Source organism: Nicotiana tabacum, chromosome 16 (assembly GCF_000715075.1).
Source record: "Nicotiana tabacum cultivar K326 chromosome 16, ASM71507v2, whole genome shotgun sequence".
NCBI classification, from domain to species: domain Eukaryota; kingdom Viridiplantae; phylum Streptophyta; class Magnoliopsida; order Solanales; family Solanaceae; genus Nicotiana; species Nicotiana tabacum.
The window spans coordinates 3,831,833-3,858,662 of NC_134095.1; the positions used below are offsets into that span (position 1 = coordinate 3,831,833).

At 35.2% G+C, this 26,830-nt stretch overlaps 4 protein-coding genes across 8 annotated transcripts; 3 read left to right on the forward strand and 1 right to left on the reverse strand.

Annotated features, from left to right (window-relative positions):
* The first annotated feature begins 2,251 nt into the window (after nucleotides 1–2,251).
* Nucleotides 2,252–6,660, forward strand: LOC107821398 (uncharacterized protein At1g01500). Of its 4 annotated transcripts, none has more exons than XM_016647833.2 (3): nucleotides 2,252–2,697; nucleotides 3,494–4,357; nucleotides 6,172–6,660. In XM_016647833.2, the coding sequence occupies exons 2-3, from the start codon at nucleotides 3,650–3,652 to the stop codon at nucleotides 6,391–6,393; spliced, it is 930 nt and encodes a 309-aa protein (XP_016503319.1). In that variant the 5' UTR covers nucleotides 2,252–2,697; nucleotides 3,494–3,649; the 3' UTR covers nucleotides 6,394–6,660. The 4 variants fall into 4 exon arrangements, with proteins under 4 accessions (XP_016503319.1, XP_016503332.1, XP_016503326.1 ...); XM_016647846.2 differs by lacking the exon at nucleotides 2,252–2,697 and adding an exon at nucleotides 2,705–3,350; XM_016647840.2 differs by lacking the exon at nucleotides 2,252–2,697 and adding an exon at nucleotides 2,716–2,998.
* Nucleotides 6,661–7,722: 1,062 nt separating this feature from the next.
* Nucleotides 7,723–12,845, reverse strand: LOC107821388 (uncharacterized). Of its 2 annotated transcripts, XM_075232558.1 has the most exons (7): nucleotides 12,602–12,845; nucleotides 10,590–10,653; nucleotides 10,418–10,517; nucleotides 9,867–10,043; nucleotides 9,112–9,210; nucleotides 8,766–9,011; nucleotides 7,723–8,259 (listed from the first exon to the last, which is right to left on the reverse strand). In XM_075232558.1, exons 3-7 carry the CDS (start codon nucleotides 10,475–10,477, stop codon nucleotides 7,960–7,962), a joined length of 882 nt encoding a protein of 293 aa, XP_075088659.1. In that variant the 5' UTR covers nucleotides 10,478–10,517; nucleotides 10,590–10,653; nucleotides 12,602–12,845; the 3' UTR covers nucleotides 7,723–7,959. The 2 variants fall into 2 exon arrangements, with proteins under 2 accessions (XP_075088659.1, XP_075088660.1); XM_075232559.1 differs by lacking the exon at nucleotides 10,590–10,653 and having other exon boundaries at nucleotides 12,602–12,818.
* A 6,912-nt stretch (nucleotides 12,846–19,757) lies between these two features.
* LOC107785581 (uncharacterized) lies at nucleotides 19,758–20,639 on the forward strand. The gene is made up of 2 exons (XM_016606922.1): nucleotides 19,758–20,387; nucleotides 20,484–20,639. Exons 1-2 carry the CDS (start codon nucleotides 19,758–19,760, stop codon nucleotides 20,637–20,639), a joined length of 786 nt encoding a protein of 261 aa, XP_016462408.1.
* A 1,070-nt stretch (nucleotides 20,640–21,709) lies between these two features.
* On the forward strand, nucleotides 21,710–24,279 carry LOC142170627 (uncharacterized). Its single transcript, XM_075232518.1, has 6 exons — nucleotides 21,710–22,097; nucleotides 22,883–22,905; nucleotides 23,323–23,433; nucleotides 23,568–23,815; nucleotides 24,078–24,189; nucleotides 24,247–24,279. The coding sequence occupies exons 1-6, from the start codon at nucleotides 21,710–21,712 to the stop codon at nucleotides 24,277–24,279; spliced, it is 915 nt and encodes a 304-aa protein (XP_075088619.1).
* The last annotated feature ends 2,551 nt before the right edge of the window (nucleotides 24,280–26,830 follow it).

Here is a 26,830-nt window from a genome sequence, read left to right on the forward strand (position 1 = left end):
GTGGTTTAACATCACTTTTCTAACACTACTTGATCACAATACTTTAAATTTAATGTATAAATATTCATGCAGATTGTGTACATATTAATTTTTTAACTGATTTAACAAAATAACTCTTTGAATCAATTAATTTGTTAAAGAATCAATTTTTTTTTTTTTTTTACAAATTCATCATATAAGTAATTACAAAACTTTAGTGTGCATAAATTTATTTATGTAAGAGGAGCATTGAATATTAAAGAAATAAAAAAAATAGAGCAACATTAGTTACAATATAGTATTGAGAGTTGGTTACACGCGCAAAGCGCGTACCCTAAGGCTAGTAGAAAAAATAGCACGAGCTAGCCAGTTTTCAGACTGATAATTGAAAATTAGTCAGCATTTGCAAAGTCATTGAAAAATAATCATTATTTTGCTGAAACACGGAAAGTTCCAGCATAATGTGTTGGATCATAGAGCTACTTCATATAAACTTCCAGCATATTATATTGGAAAGCACACAGAAAGTTCTAGCATAATATGCTGGATTATGGAGCTCATGCGTATAAACTTTCAATATATTGTGTTGGAACTGCTACACATTATGAAATTCATGTGCTGGAATTTCATATGTAAAAAAATTGAACTCCAACATATTATACTGAAATTTGTGTTTCTATTCAGATTTTACCTTTATCTGAAAAATGACTAAATTTTGGGTACTTTTATAATTGTGGCTATTTTTCAATTACCAGTTGTAAATCTGGCTATTTTTAATTCCCCCAAATTAATACCAACACAAATTTTTGCATAATACGATGTTCGTTTAGCTGTAATTTTTTCTTTTTTAAAACTAATATAATGTCTTGTTGACGATATTAAATAATAATAGATGTATTAAGTTGTACAGGAATTCAGATTTTTTGTGTGTACCAAATTAGAACGTGAATATTAGCAATAACTATTTAATAAAAATGTGTTATTAAAGTAAGTAATTTATATATAACAATCCCACCATTATTAATCATATTGTATAACAATTTTTTTTCTTTTTTTTATAGTGACCATATGAACAATCTCTTTATTATTTGCCACCACCTAAACTATCCTTGAATTATAACCTCTGCATAACTAGTAAGTGAATCAGAGGCTTAAGCAAATTAGGAGTATCATTTATCAGCAAAGGTTGCATGATTACTTGAAAAAAATGTCATACATGTATTAAACCACATTAATTTATCATGATTAAGTAACAAATTAAATTTAAATATATACTAATTAATATATAATTATAGTAGCATCCCTATATAACAATATTTCACTATAAAAGCTAAGCTTTTTGGTGAACCAACTTTTATATAACAACATCTCACTATAATAATCAAAAATATCCGGGAACAAACGTGTCTGTTATAGAGAGGTTTGACTGCAGTTCGCCTTTTCTAGGGTAATCTTTTGTTTGGTATGAGGTATAAGAAGGCATAAGGGTAGTATAAAATTTTAATATCACCTTAATACTCTGTTTGGTTAGCAAACAGGGTATAAGTTATCCCAATGTTAATTTTTACACCGGGATAACTTATACCTTATAGAAGGTGAGGTAATTAACACCGGTATAACTACCTTCTTCTTAGAAATTATGCAATTATCATTCTTAGAGGGTGTTTGGCTAAGCTTATAAACTGGTCAAATTGGCTTAGAAACACTTTTTGGCTTATCTACGCGTTTGGTAAAATTAAAAGTGCTAATAAGTTAAGTGCTTATAAGCCAAAAATAAGCCAAAAGCCATAAGTTGGTCTCCTCCAACTTATCAAATTTCAGCTTATATGCATTTTAAGTTTGACCAAAATATTTACTATTCTATGCCTGAATACTTATTTTTAAAACAAAACTCTTCGTATACTCAGTTCTTCAGCTGCATATTATTAATCTCAGCACTTTTATCCAAACACGTAACTGCTTATTTTTTAAATTAGTTTCAGCACCTAATATAACTTATCCCAATATAACTTATACCGGTATAAATCGTATTCTAACCAAACTATATTTATTGTATTCAATTAAGTGTTTAACGCTGAATTATGACTCTACATGTGGCTAGGTTCAAAGTTGATCAAAACTACGTACATTTTTAATTAAATTTAAACAAAACCTTCAAACCTAAACATCATTTTCAATTTAATTAAAGATGCCGAGTAAATCTCAAAATTTTATTCCTCATTTAGATAAGGTTCAAATGTAATCCAAATACCCATCCTCTGTCACAACCCCCCCTCCCCCAAAAAAAAAAAGAAAAACCAATCACCATCAACATTTTTTCTTGCTTATGAATTTCTGCTCCTTTTTTTTTCTTCCTTTTATTTCAGATTTGTATATATTATGCACCAACCTTAATATCAAAGGCTATGTACATTCTTTAGAATACTCAAAGATCCAAAACAGAAAGATCGGATCTTTTTACAGAATTAATATAGTTTTAAGTCTATATATATAATATACACACACATATACACTTTATATACATACATACACACAGAAAAAGAAAGACAACTGAAAAAAGCTGATTTTGATTCATAGGAATAGTCCATAAAGTAGCATCAGTGTGCTTAATTTTAGGCCACAAGATTTGGAGGAGGCAATCAAAAGCTCTTATTGGAGTTTTGAAAGTGATTTGATAGATAATTTGCAGATAAACTTGTGGATTTAATATTTCTCTGTGTAAGTTTATTGTGTAGAAAAAGATTTCAGCTTTTCTCTGTATTAGTCTATTTTTTTTTCTTCTACTATTTTATTTCTTGGGTATGGAAGTGAATTGGGTGTGTTATTTGGCAGCTTCTGTGATTTATATTTATTCTTAATAGCCTGCAATTTGTTAGCATATTTTTATCAATCTTTGAGAAGCCAAAAAGTGGTTCTTTAATTCCCATCTGCTGCTTGTTTTTGAGAGTGAAGAGCTGAAAGTTAGAAAAAAGATTTAATTTTTGATCACCAATTAGACTTCAAATCATTGGAGCTATAGGTGGGGTGGTCTTTGATTTTGATTATTTTGTATTTTCTCCTCTCTTTTTTCAAAAATACAAGATAGATTTGTGGACAATGTTGTTTTGATGTAATTTTTGATAAAGCCAATTTGTGTGGGTGTACAAATTCATATAAAGATTCCATTTTTGTGAATCTTTTTTATGTTTCTTTTGTAGTGATCTCCTCCATCTTTGGTTTTCTAGCCTTTTTAGCATAAATGACCTTTAAATCCTTTTTGTTGGGTAGTCTTCTTTTTTTTTTTTTCTCCATCAACCCTTTTGTAAGGTAGTTTGGTTTTCTTTTTATAGCCTTTTATTATTGATTCTGTCTTTTCTCTTCCTTATATCAAGGTATTCTGTTCCTGAAATTCAGGTTTCTTTTGTACCTGGCATACCTTCATTTCCATTTATGCTTTCGGTTATGATTCCTGTTATTTTTTCTTTACAAATTTAGTATATGATTATCTGATTAGAAAATGACTTTCTGTTGGCAGCCAGATTCAGATACTCCAGAGGCACCGTGTTGAGTAGGGATTTGAATTGAAACGGTGTTCCTTGGCCTAAGGGGGTGCCGGGTTTATGGTTCTGTTATGTTCTTATATCAGACAATGGTGAAGGATTATATATAGTGAGGGATAAACTCCTGAAATATGGAGAAATCGCGTGAATTGCTAAGCAATGGAAAACCAGCTGATGCTGGTCTCCAAATTATAAGGCACCCTTCTTACCAATCTTGTGGTAAACTATCGTTATCTTGGTTTGATATTAGAGTTTTCTACATCAGAATTAGCAATTTTGTGGTCGACGATTCAACCCCAGAAAGTCTTACTCTTAACCATATCCCATTAAGCCCTGATACACTGCTTGAAGTAAATGGTAAAAGATGTTCCATGTATTCGGAAGGAGTTTCTTGCCTTCTTCGAAGGGACCGGGTTGATAAGAAAGCTGAAGAAGCGACATTTGTGAGCACCGATAGCATAAGATTGACAGGGAATGTGAACTTTGAGGTTTTCCATAAAGATGATCTTGTTCTCTCTGGGGTTTTGGAAATGGCCGACGTCAATGGTTTTATTAGGGAGTCTAAAGAGACTGTTTGGAGATGGAGCATGAATTGCGAATCAGTTATGAGCGCTGGCACTGGCTTTCTCAAGGGAAAACACATTGTCGGTTCTGAATCATTCTCGCCGACAATTGAAGTATATGTTGCCGGTTGCTTTTCTGGTACACCTATCATCTTAACTAAGACTCTGCAGCTGATTCACAGGAAGAAGCACCACCGAAAGGGTATGTTAGATTCCATTCCGGAGCATGAAACAGCTGAACAGCAGAAAGAAGTCTCATCTGAACATGATCTGCAGGTACTGTTTGTACTTCAAACCTTGTTTTTTATGTTTATTAACAAATATATCGTCTAGTTGGTGTTCTTGAGTTGTATGTAGTGTTCATTATAATCGAAATGTTAACCATGCAATATTGGTGATAAGGCATATGCAAATAGCCAAACTCTTTACATAGTTAACCAACAGGTGTAGTGAGTTGATCAACACCGTTGCCTTCAGTGATTGGTGTGTTTCTTACATTTATTTTGACAACTTAAAATTGCTCTGTGATCCTTCTTCCACTTATATCTCCTCCTCTTTGATTCGAACTGAATTTGAGGTTATTTTCATGGTCAAAAGAAGCTAGAAAAGTTGAGGGAAAAGAGTCTATTAAAACGTAATATTGGGGCATGTTATCTTTGAAAGTTTCCAAATGGTTTACAAAACACCAGCTATGGTGACTTGAGCAATTCTACAGTTTTTCTCTTTCAAATGATAACAAGGTACATTGTACAAAATTTCACTTGTCTGGATGGTCTTTCAAAGATTCTTGTGCGTTTGAGCCCTAAATTGTTTACATCTCTTTTCCCTGTCGGTGATCCGCCAAGAGTGATGCCTTCACTAGCTATATTGGCCGGTTCTTTCCTCAGAATTGTTATTGTTGATTGCACGTGTACCCAGCTAGAGACCGAGATGCGGGTCCGGCCGAACCTAGTAAAGAATTTGTCTCTAGAACGTCATTTAATATGTATAAATTATTAATTTAGAATCCAATAACTTAAAAGAACTAGACTCCTGAGCTTCAAATCCTGGCTCTGCCTCCGCCTATGCATGTACCTTCAGATGTGTTTCTACCCTCCTTAAATTTCCTTGACCAAATGTAAATACTTTAATGGTATTTCAATTTTTGTGCTACAAAATTCATGCTATAGTTTATTGACAGAGTGGGGACTAAAGTGATAACCTTGACCCTGACAACTCCTTATGGTTACCCTACCATTGCATCTAGCTGCATAATGTTTCATATCTTGAAACATGTCACAACCTGTAAAAGTCTCGTATCTTGTAGGAAAAGTACCTGGCACTGGAAACAGAATCTTATCCTAAAAATGTCAGAGGGTATGGGCAGACTCATACTTTTAAGTTAATTGTTTAATATTCAATGCTCATTCTTTCCTGTTGCATTGTCCCTATCCTTCTAGATTTGAAGTTAACAAAAATGTGGTTGCATTTCATCTTCAGTTTCATATTATTAAGTTTTTTCTGTGTCATTCCAATTGGAAAATATTCTCAAGGCAGCAGCTGTTCGATTAGCAATTCTTAGTATTCATTTTGAAAGGTAAAGGGTTAGGTAGCCGAGCGTTGTCCTTGTTTGTAATCGTAGCTTTTGTACATTACTTAGTGTCAGTCGTGTATTTTTGTATTCCTAGACTTCTGTTATTACTTGTTGCTTTCGTTTCGGTTTTCTGATTGCATTACTTAGTATTAGTTTTGTATTTTCGCTTTGATTTTCTGATTGCATTACTTAGTTTTAGTTTTGTATTTTCGCTTTGGTTTTCTTATTGGTTTGCTTGTTGTTGACCCTTCCTTTTATCTGTCCTGAGCCGAGGGTCTATCGCACACAACCTCTCTGCCTTTTTTAAGGTAGGGGTAAGATCTGCATACAATACCCTCCTCAGACCCCACTTGTGGGATTACACTGAGTTTGTTGTTGTAGTATTCATTTTGAACCACAAATTATGTTTCATAGATGCAATTAATTAGATGAATCAACGCAGCTTCTCAGACACTTAACGCATGATTACTTGTTGATGGAAACTTCACGGCTTCTGAAGTTCATTTTGTGTTAACAGGTAACAGACAACAGAAGTTATAAACCAGAAAGCGAAGAAGACTATAACAACATGTACTGGAGACAAACAGAGCTTATGGATGGCGAAGACGGGGAACTATCCTGGTTCAATGCTGGAGTCCGAGTTGGTGTTGGGATTGGCCTTGGCATTTGTGTAGGAGTTGGAGTAGGAGTTGGGTTATTAGTCCGTAGTACTCGAAAATTACGAAGGCGCCTTATGTAATTATATATAGCATAATCCAAAGGCTAACAACAGAAAGATACTTGTTTTAAGAGTATATTCTACTTGTTAAACAAGCTTAGCATGTTTTCTGCTTCCCTTCCCCTAGTTTCTTTTTACCTCTCCAGTTTGCTGCCTTTTGAGTTTTGTAGCTGAGGAGTGCAACAGGTTGCTAAAGCTGTATGCACATGTTTAGCTGATGTTACATCATGTTTAAGCTTGTTTTGTTTTTGTGTAAATGTTTAGTTTTTGATAAGGTTTTGTATTTGAGATACTTATGTCCTGGAATTAGTGCCCTATTAATTGATGAAAAAGCAGAAGGGGAGTTGGAGCAACGATCAAATTGTCTCTGTGTGACCTATAAGTCATGGGTTCGAGCCATGGAATCAGCCACTTGATCGTGTTCGAGCCATGGAATCAGCCACTGATACTTGAATCTGGGTAGGCTGCCTACATAACATACCCTTGGGGTGCACCCCCCTCCTTTTTTTTTTAAAGTGATGAAAAAGCAGTCTACAATTTGTTCCAACAAATTTAATCCTCTGGAAAAAACAGCAAAAAAAATTAAATATGTATACAGCTGCTGTTAAAGTGTATTAAAAATGTCTGCCTGACTTAAATCAAAGAAAAAATACATTATCATAGATGGGAGATTAAACTTATATAACACAAAACAGACAAGTGTTGATTTCAAATTTTCAATTAGTTTGTTATTTAGACGTAATTAAATTAATATGTACTAGTTGATTACTCCTACTGTTCCATTTTGTTGTCATGTTTGCTAAAACTAATTGTTCCCAAATGTACTTGTCATTTAGAAAATCAAGAAAGAACTAATTATTTTCTCGGTAAATAAGTAATTAACTTGCTAATAGAAAATAGATTAATGTGGTCAAAGATTAAAGAATTAGCAAGTCTTAATCAAATTTAATGTTTTCTCGAAGGACATGTAAAAATTTATCCCGACAACAACAACAACAAACATTACCCCTATCTTGTGAAGGCAAAGAGGCTGTTTAAAGATGTTGTTTCAGATAGACCTTCAGCTCAGGGGGAAAAAAAACAGGAGCATATAGTCGCCAAAAAAAAAAAGAACTAAGTTTTAGCAACAATTGCCTGCATCATAAGAATACAAACCTGAGATTCCAGATTCTCATTCTGCTAAAACTTCCTCTTCATCTTCAGAAGACAACTAAATGGGAACAAAGGGAGTAATTGACTGATTGTAGTATTTTATGGTAGACGGTACCGACTCTCTCGATGCTGTTGATATTAAATGAAAATGGAAAAGCAAGACAGGAAAGATTAAGTAAAAGGTGAAAGAGGGGAAGATGAAGCCTTAAAGCTTGCAGCTCTTTGACTCTAAATAGAGCATAATACAACCAATAAATAAGGTACCAAGGTTTTCAGCTGCCATGAGTTAAATCTAGAAAATAACCTCAGGAAGTGTTCTAGTCTCTGATAATATGCTGGGGGTGGGTGGGGTGGGGGGACAAGATCTTACATTCCCCATTATTTATTTAACTCAGTTAGGCAATATAAGACTGAACTGGTCAGTGGATCAAGCATCTAAGCTATGGCTGGAGGGGCAATAGATTCAGGCTCTGGAGCAACCTCTGCCGCAGAGAAACCATTAGCATCAGATTGGTGTTTGTCGAAACCCCAAAACTTGGCAGCTTTCACATCATCTTGAGCCATTTGCCTTGAAAACTCCTCGTGATCATAATTCAAAGTCGCTGATCCTCCAAACTCAGTAGGAAGATTATCCACATCGAAGAATGACTTCATCAGTTCCACGCTATCCTTGTTCTTTGGATAGACAAATTTGACTTTCTGAAATGTTTTGGGATCCATAAAGTATTTGACAATCTGGAAAACAAGAAAATGGCGTTAATCAATGGAAAGGATAAAAATAAGGGAGTGACTGATGCTTGAACAATATAAATGAGCTCAACAGGTTGGAAAAGGAGCTGTAAATTATGAATTGCAACTAAATTGAATAAATAGTATGAGAGGGGGACAATTTCAAGCACATGGTAAAGAAAGAAAATTCGATACATGATATCACTACGCCAGATAGCACATATACCCTGTCAAAGGTTCGAAAGTTTACAGATCCACTCAAGAGACAGTTTTACCAAAGGCATTAACCAGCCACATCTACTTCTGAAAGGAAGTACTAATCTTTTTGTTTTACCCAACCAATGTTGTACAGTAGGAAATGTTTGTCCAAAGAAAAAGATCTTAAAATGATGGTGTACGTTGGTAATTTGGCACCTTTAATAAGTTCTGATGTCTTTGAAATAGTTAACACTACAATCAGCTAGGTTTGATCAACAAGCAGGGACAAAAGACAAAGAGGATGTAGATCATACCTTCCAAAATGCTTCAAAAATTCGCGGTGGGTTATAAAGAAATGCTACAGCGAGTCTCTCAGGGTAGTGGTTTTGCAAAATGTTGATCGTCTCGCGAGCAGATTTTATGGGAACATTATTGGTTATAGACCATCCTGTGAAGTCGATTAACCAGGCCATCTGTTCTTGACCTTCTGGCAGATTAAGAATGGCATTCTCTATCAGATATACCAAATGCTTCATTTGGTTGTCCAGTGCTGATGTGTTCTGCATATATGGGAAACATATTTAAAATTTCACTAGATGGAGAAGAAACTAAAAAATAACAAAGAGAGATTTTGAACACATCAACTTGCTTTTACATTACCTGCTTTCCTGGCCGCAATATAAGTACTGTCCTGCCGTAGCGGTCATGAAAATTTGCTTTATACACCTTCCCAGTCTCACCTTCTATTGCTACTTCATGCTAACAATGCAACACCATTTCTTGGTCAGCAGAAGCAATTGTAAACTCACATAATACTTAAAGGAAATCTTATCCGTGGAGGTCTAAATATGAAATTCGCAGAGCATTGAATGGTAGATATATCGATAATCATCTACTTCCAACAAGACTTATGGTTAAAGAAAAAGGAATTGTTCGTCAATAGAAACAAATAGACAACTACTACACTAATCTAAGTATTTCACATTAAATTAAGTCAAGTGGTCAATGCAGTTTCATCATCTCCTTTAAAATATTCACACAACACTACCAGAGACCCATACGTTTTTTTTTTCATCATTCAAGCTAGTCATGGTTATTAATGTGATTTCGGCAAATCCCAATGTTGGGGAATGGGAGTAACAACGTGGAGAATCCTACATGTTCATTTTCCAGCTACAACACTTGATGTGAGCCCATCTGCTCTCACCTTGATGAGCAGGATTACTTTGGTAACCTATGTTTGTGGACTGGACAGGTTACCCGGTGGATTAGTCGAGGTGTGAGCCCACACCACTGATTTAAAAAAAAGAAGTTAATGTGATTTCCGACCTAGATTTTTCATGCTAGCTCTGATAAAAAGGACATGTTATATAACAATAAAAGATATCACTAGTGCAAATATATTGTTCCCTTACCCAGCGGATTTCTTCAGGTTTAAAAGATGACCTCCATTTAAGTGTCTCCTCCAACATCTTCCTCGATTTATCTACACTCCAGTTCCGTGCTTCCAAATACCTCCTTAAACATGCATCAGTGCAGTACTGCAAGTTGCGCCCTGATAGTGGCCCCAGGGAAGCCCTAAGCTCCTTAACCTATAAGAAGAGCCAATATTCTAAGAGCTCATAATAGGATTTTGATTGGGAAAATCCAACAGAAACCAATGTCTAAAAATTTAAAGTATATTCAGCATCCTTGCCATGCGGTATTCAAGAGGATTCAAGCACACTTTATGAAACTTTTCCAGGATAAGTATCAATATGCAATGACAATGCACCCACAGAACATCAACAACTCTTCCAAAGTACGAACCCGTTCAAAATTTGTATAAACATAACAATAGAAAACAAGTCCTTGAAATGCCCAAAAATATACAGAACCAACTATAATCTAACTCAAAGCACTAACCCAAACAATGTCAGAATAGAGGCTATTAACAAACACATCCAAACAGTAGGACTATTGTTACCTTGTGCTGCTTCTCCTCACCCTCCTGTTCAACATTAGAATGATTCTTGCGACGAAACATGGTCAATGCTGCTATAATTGGTCTCTTAACTGAGCTTTACCTGATAAAAGGATCCATATGAACAAGCGAGTAACTTTCAAATAATTAAAAACTTTGCCAACATTAAAATTACCCATGTAGCAATGCAGACATTTTCTCGCAGCGGAAATGCTCACACAAATAGACGAGGGAACAACCTTCATTAAGCAAAGAAAAACAGAGGTACAGTAACTGACCTTTTATTAAAAAAAAAAAAAAGACTTAAGATTTGCAATGACAATGTCACAGTCTAATAAAGAAGCTCAGACCAATCTGCTGCACCTTTCAACATTTGTATGCTTAAACAAAGTGGATGATGGAATTGGGAGGAAGGGCATTTGTCCTAGAGTACATTTCTAAAGGCAACTGAGTTACATGTCTGAAAACCCCTATTAGGTATTCTGTCACTAAGCAGGTATCACTTTAATTCATCTTTTTAAGTATTAGTGGGTGTTTGGCTAAGCTTATAAGCTGGTCAAACTAACATATAAGCATTTTTCGGTTTATCTACGCGTTTGGTAAAGTTAAAAGTGCTTATAAGTAAAAAATAAGCCAAAAGACATAAACTGGTCACCCCCAGCTTATGAATTTTTAACTTATAAGCACTTTAAGTTTGACCAAGATTTTTACTTTATTCTTAAAATATTCCTTTTTAGAACAAAGCTCCTACATCGATACTCACTGCCTCAAGTAATCTTTCAACCTAACCTCCCCCCTCCCCCGTGCCTCTTCAAGTTTGCAATTCTCATTGACTATTTAAGATAAGCAAATTCTCTATTCCTTTGCATATTTGTATCTATGTGATTGTGTATTAATCTTTGAACTATATGTAATAAATGAGTACATATCAAATTTTTGATGTATTGCTTTCTAAGTGTTGTGGTGATGAAGACACTGTTTTGTTTGTTTCTCTTCCAATATTTTGTCCTATTTAGGTTTATTTTTTTACTGAAAAACTTTTGTAAATTTATTAATTATTATAACTTATGATTATATGCTTATCATAAAATAAATTATATTTATCATAAAAATTATCTTATGCAAGCACAATCGTATTTAAAATAAAATGACAAATATAATATTTTGTATTTTGAATTGACCCGGAATCTATAATTTTGAAGAAATTACGCCCTTATAAGTGTAAACAGTTCTAAGGTTATTTGAGTCATGTTAACAGAAAAAAAGTTTATCAGCACTTTTTTATCAAATATTGCAACAACTTATTATCAATTTCAGTATTTGTATCCAAACACATAATTGTTTATTTATTAAATCAGTTTCGTCACTTAAAAGTTCTTTTCAAATGCTTATCAGCTACTTCAAATCAGCCAATCCAAACCGGCTCTTAGTCTTTTTAGCACAAAATCATCATTATTCACTGGTTGAAACAAAAATTAAAGAACTAACACAATGTCAAATTCAGGAAGAAGTATAAGTTAGATGACAGAACAAAAACTATCAAACACATACACTCTTAGCAGAGCTAGTCTCTAGCTGTCTGACTAATGATCTACCTACAACAGAGAGGTGACTCATGAAAAAACACACTCTTTTCCTCATTCGCAACGCCAATTAGAGATTGCATAAGATAGGAAATATTGGAAAAAGAAAAAGAAAAAAGCTAAACTTTCCCTATCCATAATAACTTTAACTGTAAAACTAACACACTCATGTAAATAGTAATCAGCAACCATTCAATCAATCGATCATTTCCAGGTCGGCTCTGTCAGAATCATATGTATCTATTCAGCTCTATTCTTGCTCATTTCAGCTATTCAGGCCCATTCAAGAGTACTTAATTATGACATAAATCCCAAATCAAGCTTAAACATTAGATTAAGCCAAACAAATTCGGCAACAAGATAATCACCTATCCATAAAACAAAACAATCAACAGATCCAACAACCCAATTAACAAAAGCAAACACAAAATAAAAATAAAAAGTAAAAGAAAAAGAAAGGTACTTTACCAACTTATGAAAAAGAAAACACACACACACACGCACAGAGAGCAAACAAAGAACCCCAAATTTAACAAAAGTAAAAACACATAAAGTCTAAAAACTCTCCGCCACCCTGGGCGGCGGCGGCAGCCACTGATCATACCTGACGACTGAAGACAAACGGTAGCAGAAGCAGAGCACAAAAAAGGTGAGTTTTTCGGTCCTTTTTTCTAACAGAATAATGACATGCAAATTCTGCCAAAAACTGAACCCCAATTAATGCATATACTACGCGCACCTCTGAACTTTCTCTCTCTATATCTGGGGAGCAGAGTGTAAGAGTCTACACACCGTTTTCTCTCTCTATACATATAGTCTCATTTTCATATAAATATATGTAATATTATATAGGACTGTATGTAAGATATTTTTTATGTATAAATAAAAAGTTATTCGGCAATTCGACAATATTTAGAAAAATTAGTCCATTTGTACGACTCTTAAGGTCATTTCCTAATGATTTTTGCTATATAGTTTCTGGAAGGCGAGACTTTTGTCTGTCACAGACGACACGTGGCGTTTAGATCTACTCGATTGAGATTTCATGGTAAAAATCTCCCGAGTAATTTTATTTTGTGTCTCATACAATTTGCTCTAATTGTTTGAGGCTCTTTTTATCTTATATATTTGTGAATCCATATCTTACACATTTGGGTTCACAAAATTTTAGGACCACACAATTATGAAACAAAAAAGAGGCCCCACACAATTAGTGTTAATTACATGAGACACAAAATAAAATTTTTCTAATCTACCGTTTATTTCCTCGTGAGTGAGTGTCATGTGTTTGAGATCTGTCACGTTAGTCCAATTTGCCGTGCGTTACAGGTGCATTTTGTTGACCGAATGACCCCGGGTCCATCTGATTTACTCACCGTTTTAATTTATATGAACATATTTAAAATAAATACAAATATATTTTAATATAAAATAAAGTATATGTATTTTGTATAGTTATAAGTCATTATATAAAAGTAAATTATTCAAATATGGAAAGTAATTATTCTTTTTGACAGATTAAAAATAAAATAGATTCACATAAATTGAAACGGATGAACTAATGTTTTTTAAGCTTACTCTTTTTTTTCATTCAGTATCCACTTGGGGCTCGATTAATTTTAATTTGTGTCCTACTGCCAGGAAAATACACTTTGAAGGTAAAGTGCTTTCTGGCTCGAACCTATGATCTATGGTTAGGGGTGTCAATGGTTCGGTTCGACCGGTTGTTTTATAAAATTTGTACCATACCAATTTTTCGGTTATTCTATTATGTATTACCAAAATTAGACTTTTCGAAACCGTCCCAATCATGTCGGTTTCTCTTCGGTATCGGTACGGTTTGGTTAATTTTCGGTATTTTTTTTATATCATGTAAAATTCACCAGTAGAAGTAGAATGCAACAACATACGTTCTTTTATAGGACTTAGCAAAATTCTCTAGACATTTTTACTGTTTAAAGGGAGATGAATTAAAAAAAGAAGAAGAGATGACTAGAGTATAGATCCATCAACTATTCTACAACAGCGTAAAAGAAATCAAACAAAGGCAAAGAAAATATAAATCACACGAGTTGAAAGATATACCAAGTTGGGACTCGAGAATAAAGTCTATAGAAGATTAAATATTCAAAAAGATAAATCCAAATTATATGAAAGGAAACATATTCAATACATTGTAGTTTGCTACTCATAATCGCTAGAATACTTTTGGGTCTTGCTAATAAAGATACTTGAAATAACTTAGTTTAAGCAGAAGTAGAATAATAGGTTTTAGGAATTAGTATTTTGAGTTTAATTACTTGTTGGCTTGTAATAGTTTTCATAATTCCAAGGCTTAAAGAAAATTTAATGCATTATTACTTTTAAAATTACTAAATAAATATATTTTCTACATGTAAAATTTATTTGGTACGGTTCGGTATTTTTTCGGTTTATTTTTATCAAATAAAAAATCTACCCTAATTATCGATGCGGTTATAGATTTATATAAAAACCTACGGTTTCTTAAAAAGAAACCTAAAAATCGATTCGGCGCGGTACGGTTCGGTCGGTTTAGTCGATTTTCGAATATCCATTGACACCCCTATCTATGGTTATGGTTATGGATGACGAAATATTACTACTCCATTAAAATATTTGATGGTTCAATTTTTTAACTTAGTAGGATTTCTGTAATTTTCAATGTAAAATAAGTGGTTTCAGGCCATATACTTTGAAAATTTATTGAAGTTCTAAAATGAAGATGCTTGAAATCTTTTCGTGCCACATAAATCTTCTAGTAATATTGCAATATTTAGGGTGGGAGGTAAAGAAAAGTCTTAAATGCTATAATAATGATATTTATAGCATTTATGGAAGTACAACTTGCTGTTGCTCCAATTAATTTATAGTATTACTTTTTGTTCCATAAAATACTCACCTAATACTCCACGTTGGGCCTAGTTGTTTTATTCTTTTTTCTTTTCTTTTTTATTAAGAAAAAAAGGAAGAATATGGAAAGGTGCTAAGTGATATATACTAATATTCGAATCCTACACTTAATGGAGGAGTTGTATATCCTGTCTTATTATAAACTTTTGATTAGATCGATCACATTTTAGTTTCTATGTGGTTCCTAAAATTTGCCCATATGAACATTTCAAAGCATAATTGGTGGAGTATTAAGCATGATAAATGAGAAGGATTGCGGTAGGTCGAGAGTAATGTAAAAAAAATATCGTAATTAGTTGATTAATTAATTTAAAATCTGAATAATGGAGTTTATTGTGGACATACGCTAGTTTGTAATGAGGGAGTTATCGATCGGAGTAGTAATCTATTCCAAAGTAAAAATTGTATTTTGGTAAATACTTTTTTGTTTTTTTCTCTTTTGAAATTAGAGAATATTTCATGAATTAGAAAGAAAAGTCCAGAAACAGAATCATATTTTATTTTTTATTTTCTTACTGTTTAAAGAATAGAATTACTATTCAAAGTCAAGTTCGTTGTCTAAAGCCCATATCATACTGCCTTTTAATTTAAACTAGTAAATAATTTCCACAACTTTATGGGAAAGTTAAAAAAACACATTAAATAACTAAGGGTCCCCCTTTCCTTGACTGTGTTTTTTCCGTACATATGGCCTATTCCTTCAAGTTTGGTCATAAGAGTTGTTAGAAGTGAAAAGGGAAAATATTTGCATATTTAATACAGTTACTATTCATTTTTTTTTCCTTTTTTTTTCAAATTAAGAAAATGTTGTTACTTCAATTTTTTTTATTTAGTTAGAAGCTGAAAAGAAGAGTATTTGAAGTTGGAAAAGAATATTAAAGTTGTATATAATCAATTTCATTATTTGAAATAATGAAATACTACTACAAATTTTATGGCTTGAAACATTTTCCATTATTAATTTCTATATACTTCCCTTCCCTATTCAAGGCCAACTCTATCAACAAAAAAATATTTGAAAAAGAAAACTTTAAAGTAATTCACAAATGGCAGAAAAGGTTAACCCAAGTGGTTGTAGATGAAGACATTTCACTAATGTTGTATCCCCCCTACCTATGTAGGGAAAATGTTTTCTAAATAGGTTGAATATTTGAATATCATCCTAGTTAGTCTGGTGAACTAAATTTTTATTATAAAAAAAGTTCATGCAACTACTTTTAGAAGCTAATTTTAATCCACTCAGTTTATAAAAATAGAATTTAAAGAATCGCCTCAAAAGGGTCATACAATGCAAATAATATGCTTTTATATTAAATTGATTTCCTACTTAGATAAAGATAAAATAAAATAAAATAAAGGAGAGGATTGATGACTAATTTCACAAAGTTCAAGAGAAAATTTAGACCTTTTTTAAAAAAAAAATAAGGAAGAAATATATATATGCCTCCCATGGATCTCCAGTTGGCATATTTTATTTATACTAATCATTTTAAATCACCATATAAGGAAGAAAGATATATTGGTTTCCCATCTGGTGTTCAGTATTAGGATTGAAGTACAATTATATTCGGATTTGTGCCGCATAGGGTCCCATTGAAGGCTCCCTACCAACTATTTTTTCATACTCAACCTCAAAACCTCTGATTAAGGGAAGGACAGTCACATCTACTTCACCACATCTTTGGGGGTGGGAGGCATATATATTACATTTGAAATGACAAGATCATTTTTGTAGCAAACTTTTAACAAATAAAATAAAAAATTAATTTTCGTTCTTTTCCACTCTCATGCACGGAAATTCAAAATGTGATACTTTTGCCACTAAACTGTAGGGCTGTGCACGGATCGGATTGGATCGGATTTAGCCTATTTCGGATTCGGATTTCAGATTTCGGATTCTGAAAAGGGCAATCCGAATCCGATCCGAATTAACATTGGATTGGATCGGATTTTAAACTTTGGATCAGATAATTTTTCGGATTGTCGGATCGGATTGTCACAAAATTTTTCAACAATTTAAAGTTCATTCGGTGTCTCTATCTCATCTTCCATCTACCAAAACAAACAAAAAAATCAAAATAAAATCAAAAGTTGAAGAATAGAACATGAAATAGACATAAAAGACAGAAGAGAAGAGAAGAGAGGCGGAAGAAAGAGACATAAAATCAAAGTAAAATCGGAAGTTTGAGTCATTGAGACTCTTTTAGTCTTCATTGAAGAGAAGAGAGGTGCAAGAGAGGCAGAAAAATCTAAGTGAGTGAGGGGGTGTGTGAAAAATGAATAAGCATAACCCTAAAATTTTAGTGTGTATTTATATAGGTACATATAATTTCGGATATCGGATCGGATCGGATTAAAATCATACCAATCCGAATCCAATCCGAAATTTCATAAAACACAATCCGTATCCAATCCGAAAATCCGAAATTTGAAATCCGAAAATCCGAAATAGAGTGGATCGGATCGAATTTCGGATATCCGATCCAAATGCACAGCCCTACTAGACTGTCTCCTGAAACATCCACTTGTTGTTTCTGAGGAGATAAAGGGAAGAAATAAAGACAATGGGGCCCAGAAGTAGAATATGTAGTGTTAATAAAGTAGGTGTAATAGCATTGGACAAAATTTGCCAATTGGAAGAAGACATCCTAACAGAAAAATTGGAATTTTTTGGAGGAGAAGAAAATAACCTTTATCATTTTATATAATGAATCGAAAGTGCACATTCAATTATTTCTTTATTTATTCTTTTCCTTTTCTAGAAACGAAGATTATTCTATTCTGAGTTACTGATAGAAAATAAAGAAAAGAATGCGTCAAGTTTCGCTAACAAAGATTCCGTATTTTCCATGGACGTCTCCCCGAGAGCAAGGTGGGAAGTTCTTGGAGGGAACGATGCCGGGGGTCTATTTGGAAACAGCCTCTCTACCCCAGGGTAGGGGTAAGGTCTGGGTACACACTACCCTCCCCAGACCCCACTAAGTGGGATTATACTGGGTTGTTGTTGTTGTTGTTGTGAGTGAAATGGTTGTATTGGGAAAAATTATTATAAAGTGACACGTCATGACACGTGTACCAGTCAAAGGATGACAGTTGGCAAATAATAGATGAATAGGTACGAGCTTCAACAGACGCGGGCAGAGATCTAAGAAAATCAGAAAGGATAGATGCTCGAACCTCTTAATATTCGGAAGCCGTAACAGAAGAATGAACCTGGATAGCAAAAAGCGGTATAGATACGTGTTATCGATAATTAATTGGCATTAATTATGGAAAACGTTATGGAATCTATATTAAATCAATATGATTACCAATTGTAACGTTACTTAAATGCCATTAATTGCCGATTATGTCTCTATTATGAGAGAACAAAACGTATTACGTAGAGATAGCCATAAAAGGAGAAGACTGAACATTTGTAAGGACACGAAATACTATTGGAATATACTGATTTACTTTGCTGTATATTCAGCTGTTATTTATATCAATTATTCTTATTTCTATTTGATTATCAGTAGCCCAAGTTCTTCTAAAATAAGCTTTGGCCGAAATCCCAATTTTTGGTTAAACAAATTGGTTCTGTTACCGGAAATCTGATAATCGTTTGCTTTCTTAATCAATTCTTTCATAAAAAACAACCATGTCGAATGTCAACGACAATAATCAACACAATTTACCACTCCAAGATCCACAACATCAAGTAAATGATGCGGATGACAGGACCCCACCTCCTTCGCCGCATGATTCTCAGCGAAAGTCACGAGAGGGGACTCCAGATGGCTCTGAAGCAAATAACAGAGTTGCGAACCAAAACGGATCTGAAGCAAATCAAAATGACAGAGTTGCGAACGAACAAGCACTTGACGATGCTCTGAAGAAATTAATTGCTCAACAAGTCAATAATACTCTCCGGGCTTTTACCATCCAGTTACCGGTTGCACCACCAACACCAACTCGGAATCACAATACTTTGGAAAACCAGCGTTCTGGGCTCGTTAATTCAGGCAGTGGTGGAACTCCCAGCGAGTCTCGTGATGGTGAGCCAGGTAACATAGTTAATTCTGATTTACAAAATTTAGTATTAACCTTGCAGAAACAACTCAAGGAGCAAAGCGATCGCATAGAGCAAATATCTGGAGTACCGCCCGTAATCAAGGGAATAGATATGGATAAATATTTATAACAACCTTGGAAGCCCAGTGCTGCTCCTGTGCCGATTTCGAAGAAGTTCAAGATGCCCGATATTCCAAAATATATGGCACAACTGATCCACGAGACCACGTGACTGCGTTCACAATGGTGTGAAGGGAAACGACTTAACCAAACAAGAAACTGAATCAGTATTGGTCAAGAAATTCGGGGAAACACTCACCAAGGGAGCATTAATATAGTATTCTCTCTTACCCGAAAATTCTATAAATTCTTTTGCTGAGCTTGCAGATTCATTTATCAAAGTGCATTCGGGAGCTCAAAAAGTTGAAAAAAGAATAGAAGATATTTTCAAAATAAATCAAGGAGATTCCGAGCTGCTTAGAGATTTCGTAGATAGATTCCAACGTGAAAGGATGATGTTACCACGCGTACCTGATAACTGGGCAGCTATGGCTTTTGCCAGTAATTTTAATGAGAAAAACTCGGAAGCCACGAGACGATTCAAGGAAAGTCTACGTGAATTTCCAGCAACAACCTGGAATGATGTTTACAACAGATACAACACGAAGCTCAGGATAGAAGAAGATATGATCTCCCGGTCTTAAAAAGAGGAGAAGGTGAGTTCGAGACGTGCTGAAATCGAAAAAAGGTTTGGTAAAAATAGATATGAACCCTACATGGGCCCAGCAGGAAGAGACTCGCGTTCAAAGCAGGACAATTCAAGGTATGATCATAGATCGAGAGATAGAGAGTCAGGTTCATCATCAAGGTTTGGAAAAGATCGAAACGCACGAGAGACGCGAGATGATGATAGAAACTTAAAGGCAAGATTTGGTGGTTACAATTTTAATGTCAGCACTTCAGAGTTAGTAGCAGTATTAAGAAGCATGAGTGATAAGTTGCGGTGGCCAAAGAAAATAAGATCAAATCCAAATAGTCGTAATCCTGATCACTGGTGCAAATTTTATAACGATCATGGTCATAAAACGACAGATTGTAGATTGTTACGGGGTGAAGTAGACCATTTATTAAAGCAAAGATATCTTACCGAGCTATTTAGTGAGAAAGGTAAGCAAGAATACATGAAGAACAGGCAGGAGCCCCCTAAACCTCCTTTTCCAAAAAGGACCATTAACGTTATAAGCGGAGGAGAAGAAATTAACGGCATGACATATATGACAACCAAGAAAATTTCAAAAGTTACAATTACACATGGAAAGCGGGTACGACATGTTTTGGAGGAAGAAAGTATTACATTTGATGATGCAGATACGGACGGCGTGTTAACTCCACACAACAATGCACCGGTAATATCTATACTTGTACATGATACTAATGTGAAACGAGTTTTGATTGATCCAAGTAGTTCCGTGAACATCATTTTGCTAAGAGTATTAAACGAGATGCAAGCTGAAGATAAGCTAGTACCCAAGGCACATACTTTATCTGGCTTTGATAATTCAAGCGCCGTGACAAAAGGGGAAGTAGTACTTATAACATTCGCAGTAGGAGTTGTCAGAGATACAAAATTTCAGGTGGTAGAGATGGAAATGGCTTAAAATATGATTCTCGGAGGACCGTGGATTCACGAAATGGATGTTGTGCCGTCTACCTTACATCAAGTTATTAAATTCGCATCACTATGGGGAATACGCCAAATCCGTGGGGATCAACAGACATCCAGGAGCATCAACTTTGTAGCAGATTCAAGCACAAAAATGAAGAAAAGTAGCAATTATAGAATCCAGTTGAGGATACTATGACACAAGCCTCAACTGAACATGAGCGAACAGATGTGACTCAAGGCCCGATTCCATCCAAGAACCGGAAGAAAATAAAAATATCAAAACGACGATTGAAGAGTTGGAGGCTTTAGAACTATTCACACAATGTCCTGAAAAGAAAGTCTACATTGGGCCAACTTAAGCCACGAAATGGAAGGCAAGTTGATTGAATTTTTGAAAACTAACGTGGATTGCTTTGCCTGGTCCCATTCTGATATGACAAGAATACCCCCGGAAGTAATGACTCACAAGTTAAATGAAGATCCATCGTATCCACCTATCAAACAAAAGAAGAGAAGGCAGGGATTTTTCAAAAATCAGGTGATTCAAGATGAGGTCCAAAAACTTTTAAAAATTGGGTCTATCCGTGAGGTAAAGTATCCTAATTGATTAGCTAATACTGTAGTAGTACCAAAAAAGAATAGTAAATGGCAAGTTTGTGTAGATTATACCGACCTTAACAAAGCTTGTCTTAAAGATTCTTTTCCGTTACCACATATAGATCAACTAATTGATGCTACTGCAAGACATGAATTGTTAAGCTTTTTAGATGCATATTCAGAGTATAATCAAATCAAAATGGATCCCCTAGATGAGGAAAAAACTTCATTTATAACAGACAGGGAGACTTACTGTTACAAATTAATGCCATTTGGCCTAAAAAATGCTGGTGCCACGTATCAAAGATTGGTGACCAAAATGTTCCAAGAACATTTAGGAAAAACTATGAAAGTCTACATAGGTGATATGCTTGTCAAATCTCAACAATCAGGGAATCATATACAGCACCTGACTGATACATTTCAGATCTTACGAAAATTCAATATGAAGCTAAATCCTGAGAAATGGCATTTGGCGTTTCATCAGGTAAATTTTTGGATTTTCTTGTTTCTAACCGTGACATTGAGGTAAATTCCGCGCAGATTAAAGCCATTAAGGAAATACCTGATATGCTTACAAGTAAGAAAGAGGTACAGAGACTGACGGGAAGAATTGCAGCCTTGGGAAGATTTATTTCCAAATCATCAGAAAAATACTTTAAGTTCTTTTCAGCTCTTAAAAAGCAAGATCAGTTCGAATGGTCTGAGGAATGTCAACAAGCGCTCAAAAACTTGAAGGTATACCTGTCAAATCCATCGTTGCTCGCAAAACCAAAAGATGGGGAAAGGTTGCTTATCTACCCAGCTGTTTTAGAAGTAGCGGTGAGTGCTGTCTTAGTTCGTGAAGACCAAGGTAAACAGTCTCCAATTTATTATGTTATCAAGTCATTATTAGATGCTGAGACACGGTAGCCTCAGCTAGAAAAACTTGCACTTGCATTAATCATACCATCTATAAAGCTAAGGCCTTATTTTCAATGCCACCCTATCTATATAGTAACTACTTCCACTGCGTAATATATTACACAAACATGAGTTATCAGGTAGGTTAGCCAAGTGGGCCTAGAATTAAGTGAATATGTCATCACATATCAACCTAGAGCTGCAATAAAATCACAGGTGTTAGCAGATTTTTTAGCCGATTTTAGCCAAGGGATGCAACTAGAAGCAGAAAAAAAATTACAAGTATTCAAGGGTCTAATCCAGGAACTTGAACCTTATTTACTGATGGCTCATCAAATGTGAAAGGGGCAGGTCTAGGAATTGTTTTGGTACCACCTACGGGTGAAACCATACGACAATCCATAAAATGTCATCCTATAACTAACAATGAGGTAGAGTATGAAGCTGTGATTGCAGGTTTAGAACTGGCACGCGAACTTGGAATAGAGCATATCGTAATCAAAAACGATTCGCAACTCGTAGTTAATCAAATGTTGGGGACTTATACAGTTAGGGAAGCACGAATGCATCAATACTTAGAGAAGGCATGAGATCTGGTTAGGAAATTCCAAACCTGGAAAGTTGTGTAGATACCAAGAGAGGAAAATGTCGAGGTGGACGCCTTAGCTAATCTCGCATCTGCGGCAGATGTATCGAGTAACGAAAATGCTTTTGTAATTCATTTGTTTCATTCAGTACTTGATCATGACAAGAACGAGGTAAATTTCAATAACTTAACCTGGGATTGGAGGAACGAGATTGTCACTTTTTTGCAGTATGGAACCGTCCCTAAAGATAAGAAAAGGCCTCACACGCTTCGTAAAAAGGCCGCTCGGTATTGTTTAAAACAAGGCAATCTTTATCGTAAAATGTTCGGTGGTCCTTTAGCAAGATGCCTCGGGCCTTCTCAAACAGAGTATGTGATGAGAGAAATACACGAGGTGCATTGTAGAAATCACCCAAGAGGAAGATCTTTAGTAAAAACCATGATTAGAGCCGGCTATTATTGGCCCAAGATGGAAGAAGAAACGAAAATTTTTGTGACTAAATGTGCTAAGTGCCAAAGATTCGATAACAATATGCATAGACTCGCAGAGTTGTTACATCCGTTCATTGCACCGTGGCCTTTTATGAAGTGGGGAATGGATATTGTGGGTCTACTACCACAAGCAAAAGGCAAGGTAAAATTTCTGCTAGTACTCACTGATTACTTTACTAAATGGGTAGAAGCAGGTGCTTTTAAACAGGTACGTGAAAAAGAGGTCAGAGATTTCATTTGGCGAAATATTATATGTCAATTCGGCGTACCAAAGGAAATCGTATGTGATAACGGCCCGCATTTTATAGGCGCACAAATCAGAGATTTTTTTAAAGTTGGCAGATCAAAAGGATTACCTCAATGTCTTACCATCCGGTGGGTAATGGACAAGCTGAATCGATGAATAAAGTCATTGTCAACAATTTGAAGAAACGATTGGAAGAATCCAAAGGCAATTGGCCAGAGTTGCTACCTGGTGTTTTATGGGCGTACCACACAACAACAAAAATAAGTACGGGTGAAACACCATTTTCACTGGTGTACGGAGCTGAAACACTCATCTCAATTGAGATAGGGGAGCCAAGCACGAGGTATACACAAGCGACTGATGAATCCAATGAAGAAGAAATGCGAATAAACCTAGATTTACTTGAAGGAAAAAGGGAAGCTGGATTAATAAGAATGGCAGCATAAAAATAAGTCATGGAATGATATTATAATCGGAAAGCTCGCCTAAGATACTTCAAAATTGGGGACTTCATACTCAAGAAGGTTTTTCAACCCACGAGAGCAGCTATGCGGGAAAGTTAAGTCCAATTTGGGAATGACCTTATAAGATTCACGGTATTGCAGGAAAAGGAGCATACGAGCTGGAAACAATAGATGGCAAGATATTACCTTCACATTGGAATGTCATTCATCTGAAGAGATACTATTTCTAAGGAAAATAAGTATCCACGGTCAGGTATCCTCATTTTAAAATTTTATTCTTGAATTGTTGAAATTTTACTAACGATTTTAGATGATAGGCAAAAAGCTAGCCCATACTAAATGATGAATCACGACCTACAAGACACGTGGAAAAGTATAAATTCCCGATCTAGGGTTACAACTATTCTGATAGAAATTCAAACGGGTTAAGCAGTCTTCATCTATAATCGCACCTCCGAGTCCCATATGTTTTTTCCTTTTCAGAAAAAGGACCGAATGAGAGGAGTAATCAAGTGCTCGAGATTTCATACTTCAAAGCTCAAATACTTGGGGGACTATATAATATACATAGGACATATGTATAAAGAAGGCAAAGAAGACTGAGAAATAATCAAAGTTCAAGTCAAAGCCCGAAAGTCTACCCATTGAATGAATCAAGTGCAGAGCAAAGTTACGAGCCAATAACATAAAGCCAATCAAAAGAAAACCTTATGATATCTAGGTTAAAGGCAATGTATAGAAATAGGTTATAAATAAAAACCTTGGGTTTTATTTCCTTTTTTGAAATCTATTGTAAAGAAAACAGTTACGAAAAAATTATAGAAGTTATTTAAATACATGTAAGATGTTATTTAAACTTGACAAAGTTCAAATGAAAACTTTATCAAAGTTATTTCAAGAAACATGTGTGTTCCTATTTCTTTGTCGTACATTTACACCATTATGAAGTCTAGACGTCTTCTTCATTAAGTGTCGAATATAAAAGGGCCCTCTTTTATAAAATTCATGTTTGATTCAAACATTCATGAAGTTAAGAAAGTATTTTATGAAACAAAAATGCAAAAAAGGGTAAAGTATAAACCCATGAATTATCTAACAAGTCCTTGAATATAAAGGCAAGAACGAGCAAAACAGAAGTTCAGAATAACTAAGTCAAAACAGAAAACTTCTTAATATTGAAAAGTTTAGACTAAGTATGAACTTAGTCATAAACTATTTGTCATTTATACAAAATGCCCCAAAAAGGTCTGGAGACTTGTCATTTCCAAAAACTAAACCCCCAAATGGGACCAAGGGTTAAAACCACATTCCACTAAAAGAAAAAAAAGAGAAGTAACATGTCATAAACTTTTCACTAAGGGGATGAAGAAGGATCTAAAGCAGGATCACTAGCAACAGAAGGTTCGAGTTGGCTTGAAGGAGTTGGAACATTCACTGTACCCATGTCATCTTCAATGTGCTCGGGAGTATTAGCCACGGGAGAGGGAAAGTCTTGGCCTTGTTGAGTCTTTTCAACAGTCTCTCTTATCTTAGCTAACTCAGCATCCAAGTTAAAACCCTCTTGGCTAGCTTCCACCAGGGTATCATGGCGGGTATTTAAAATAGCCCAACTCACTTCAATTGTAGTCTTTTCCTCAAGAATCTCATAATCTTTCTCCCATTGATCAATCTTGTTTTTAAGCTTTTCATTCTCAGCCAAGGCAGAATTATAAGAAACTTGCAGATGAGAGAGTGAGCTTTCTAATAAACCGACCTTATCAGAAGACTCACGAAGATCTTCTTGGGTCTGTGTAAGTGTTTGTACGAGTTCACTAGCATAAACTTCTTTCTCACTTAATAGAGCTCTCAGTTCTCTGATTTCTTCACTGGCCTTGGAGAGTTGCTTAGAAAAAGATGTTTCAAGGAGATTCTTGTCCTTACCAGCTTGATTTGAGGAAGCCTTCTCAACTGCTAATTCTGAAGTCAAAACCTTCAATTGCTGCTCTAAGGTGCACTTGCTCTCTTCTAATGCTTCCATATCAATTTGAAGACTATCATACCGTTCTCTCTAGTTGTCCGCTTCAGTTTGATACTCATGCATTAACTGCTCCGTGTGAGAAACCCTCTTCATCATATCTGTGCCAACTAGATTGATCTGAAAAAGAAAAAGAAAGGCAAGAGCCCTAATAGAAGAAGGGGATAATGAAATAAGAAAAGGGATACCTTTAAAGATGACTGCACTATGTCGTTCATCCAAGTCAAAAAGTTGTGACTCTCAAGTTTGGATCTTTCAACTGGACCAATTAGAGGTTTCAACCACACATCAGCCCAACCTGATTTTCTCAAAAGGTTACCATCGGCAGGAACCTCGATGATAACTTGCTTCATAGCTCCACTTTCACTTGAGGAACCAACCTCTGTGTGATGAAAAATTATAGGAGGAACTGCGGAAGGATTCAAAATAGCTTGGGGCGGAGCAGCAACGGCGGCAGTCACAACTGGTAAAGAAGATGTCACAGGAGCAGGCATAGGACAAGAGGCACTTCATTAGAAACTGGACCCAAATTTTCATTGTCAAACCCACGAGCAAAAAGCTGATCGACAGAATCACGAGCAACCGCAGGAGTGTCATCATCAGAGATCACCATGGTGGCTTCAACAAGATCGATAAAAGGGACAGAACAGGGAGGAGACGCTTCATCATCTGAAAAGACACGTCTTCTAGCTCGTGGCCTATTTTATCTAAGAACCCCTATCTTGTTATTCCTCTTCTTCAGAATCTTGGACAACAGTAGCCTTCCTTTCGATAAAGAACCCAAAATTATCTCTTGGGCTCTTTCCAAAGAAACTCTAGAAGCTACGATGGCCTCAGCACTTACGCCTCGAATGGGAAATCCTGATAAAAAGAATGATCA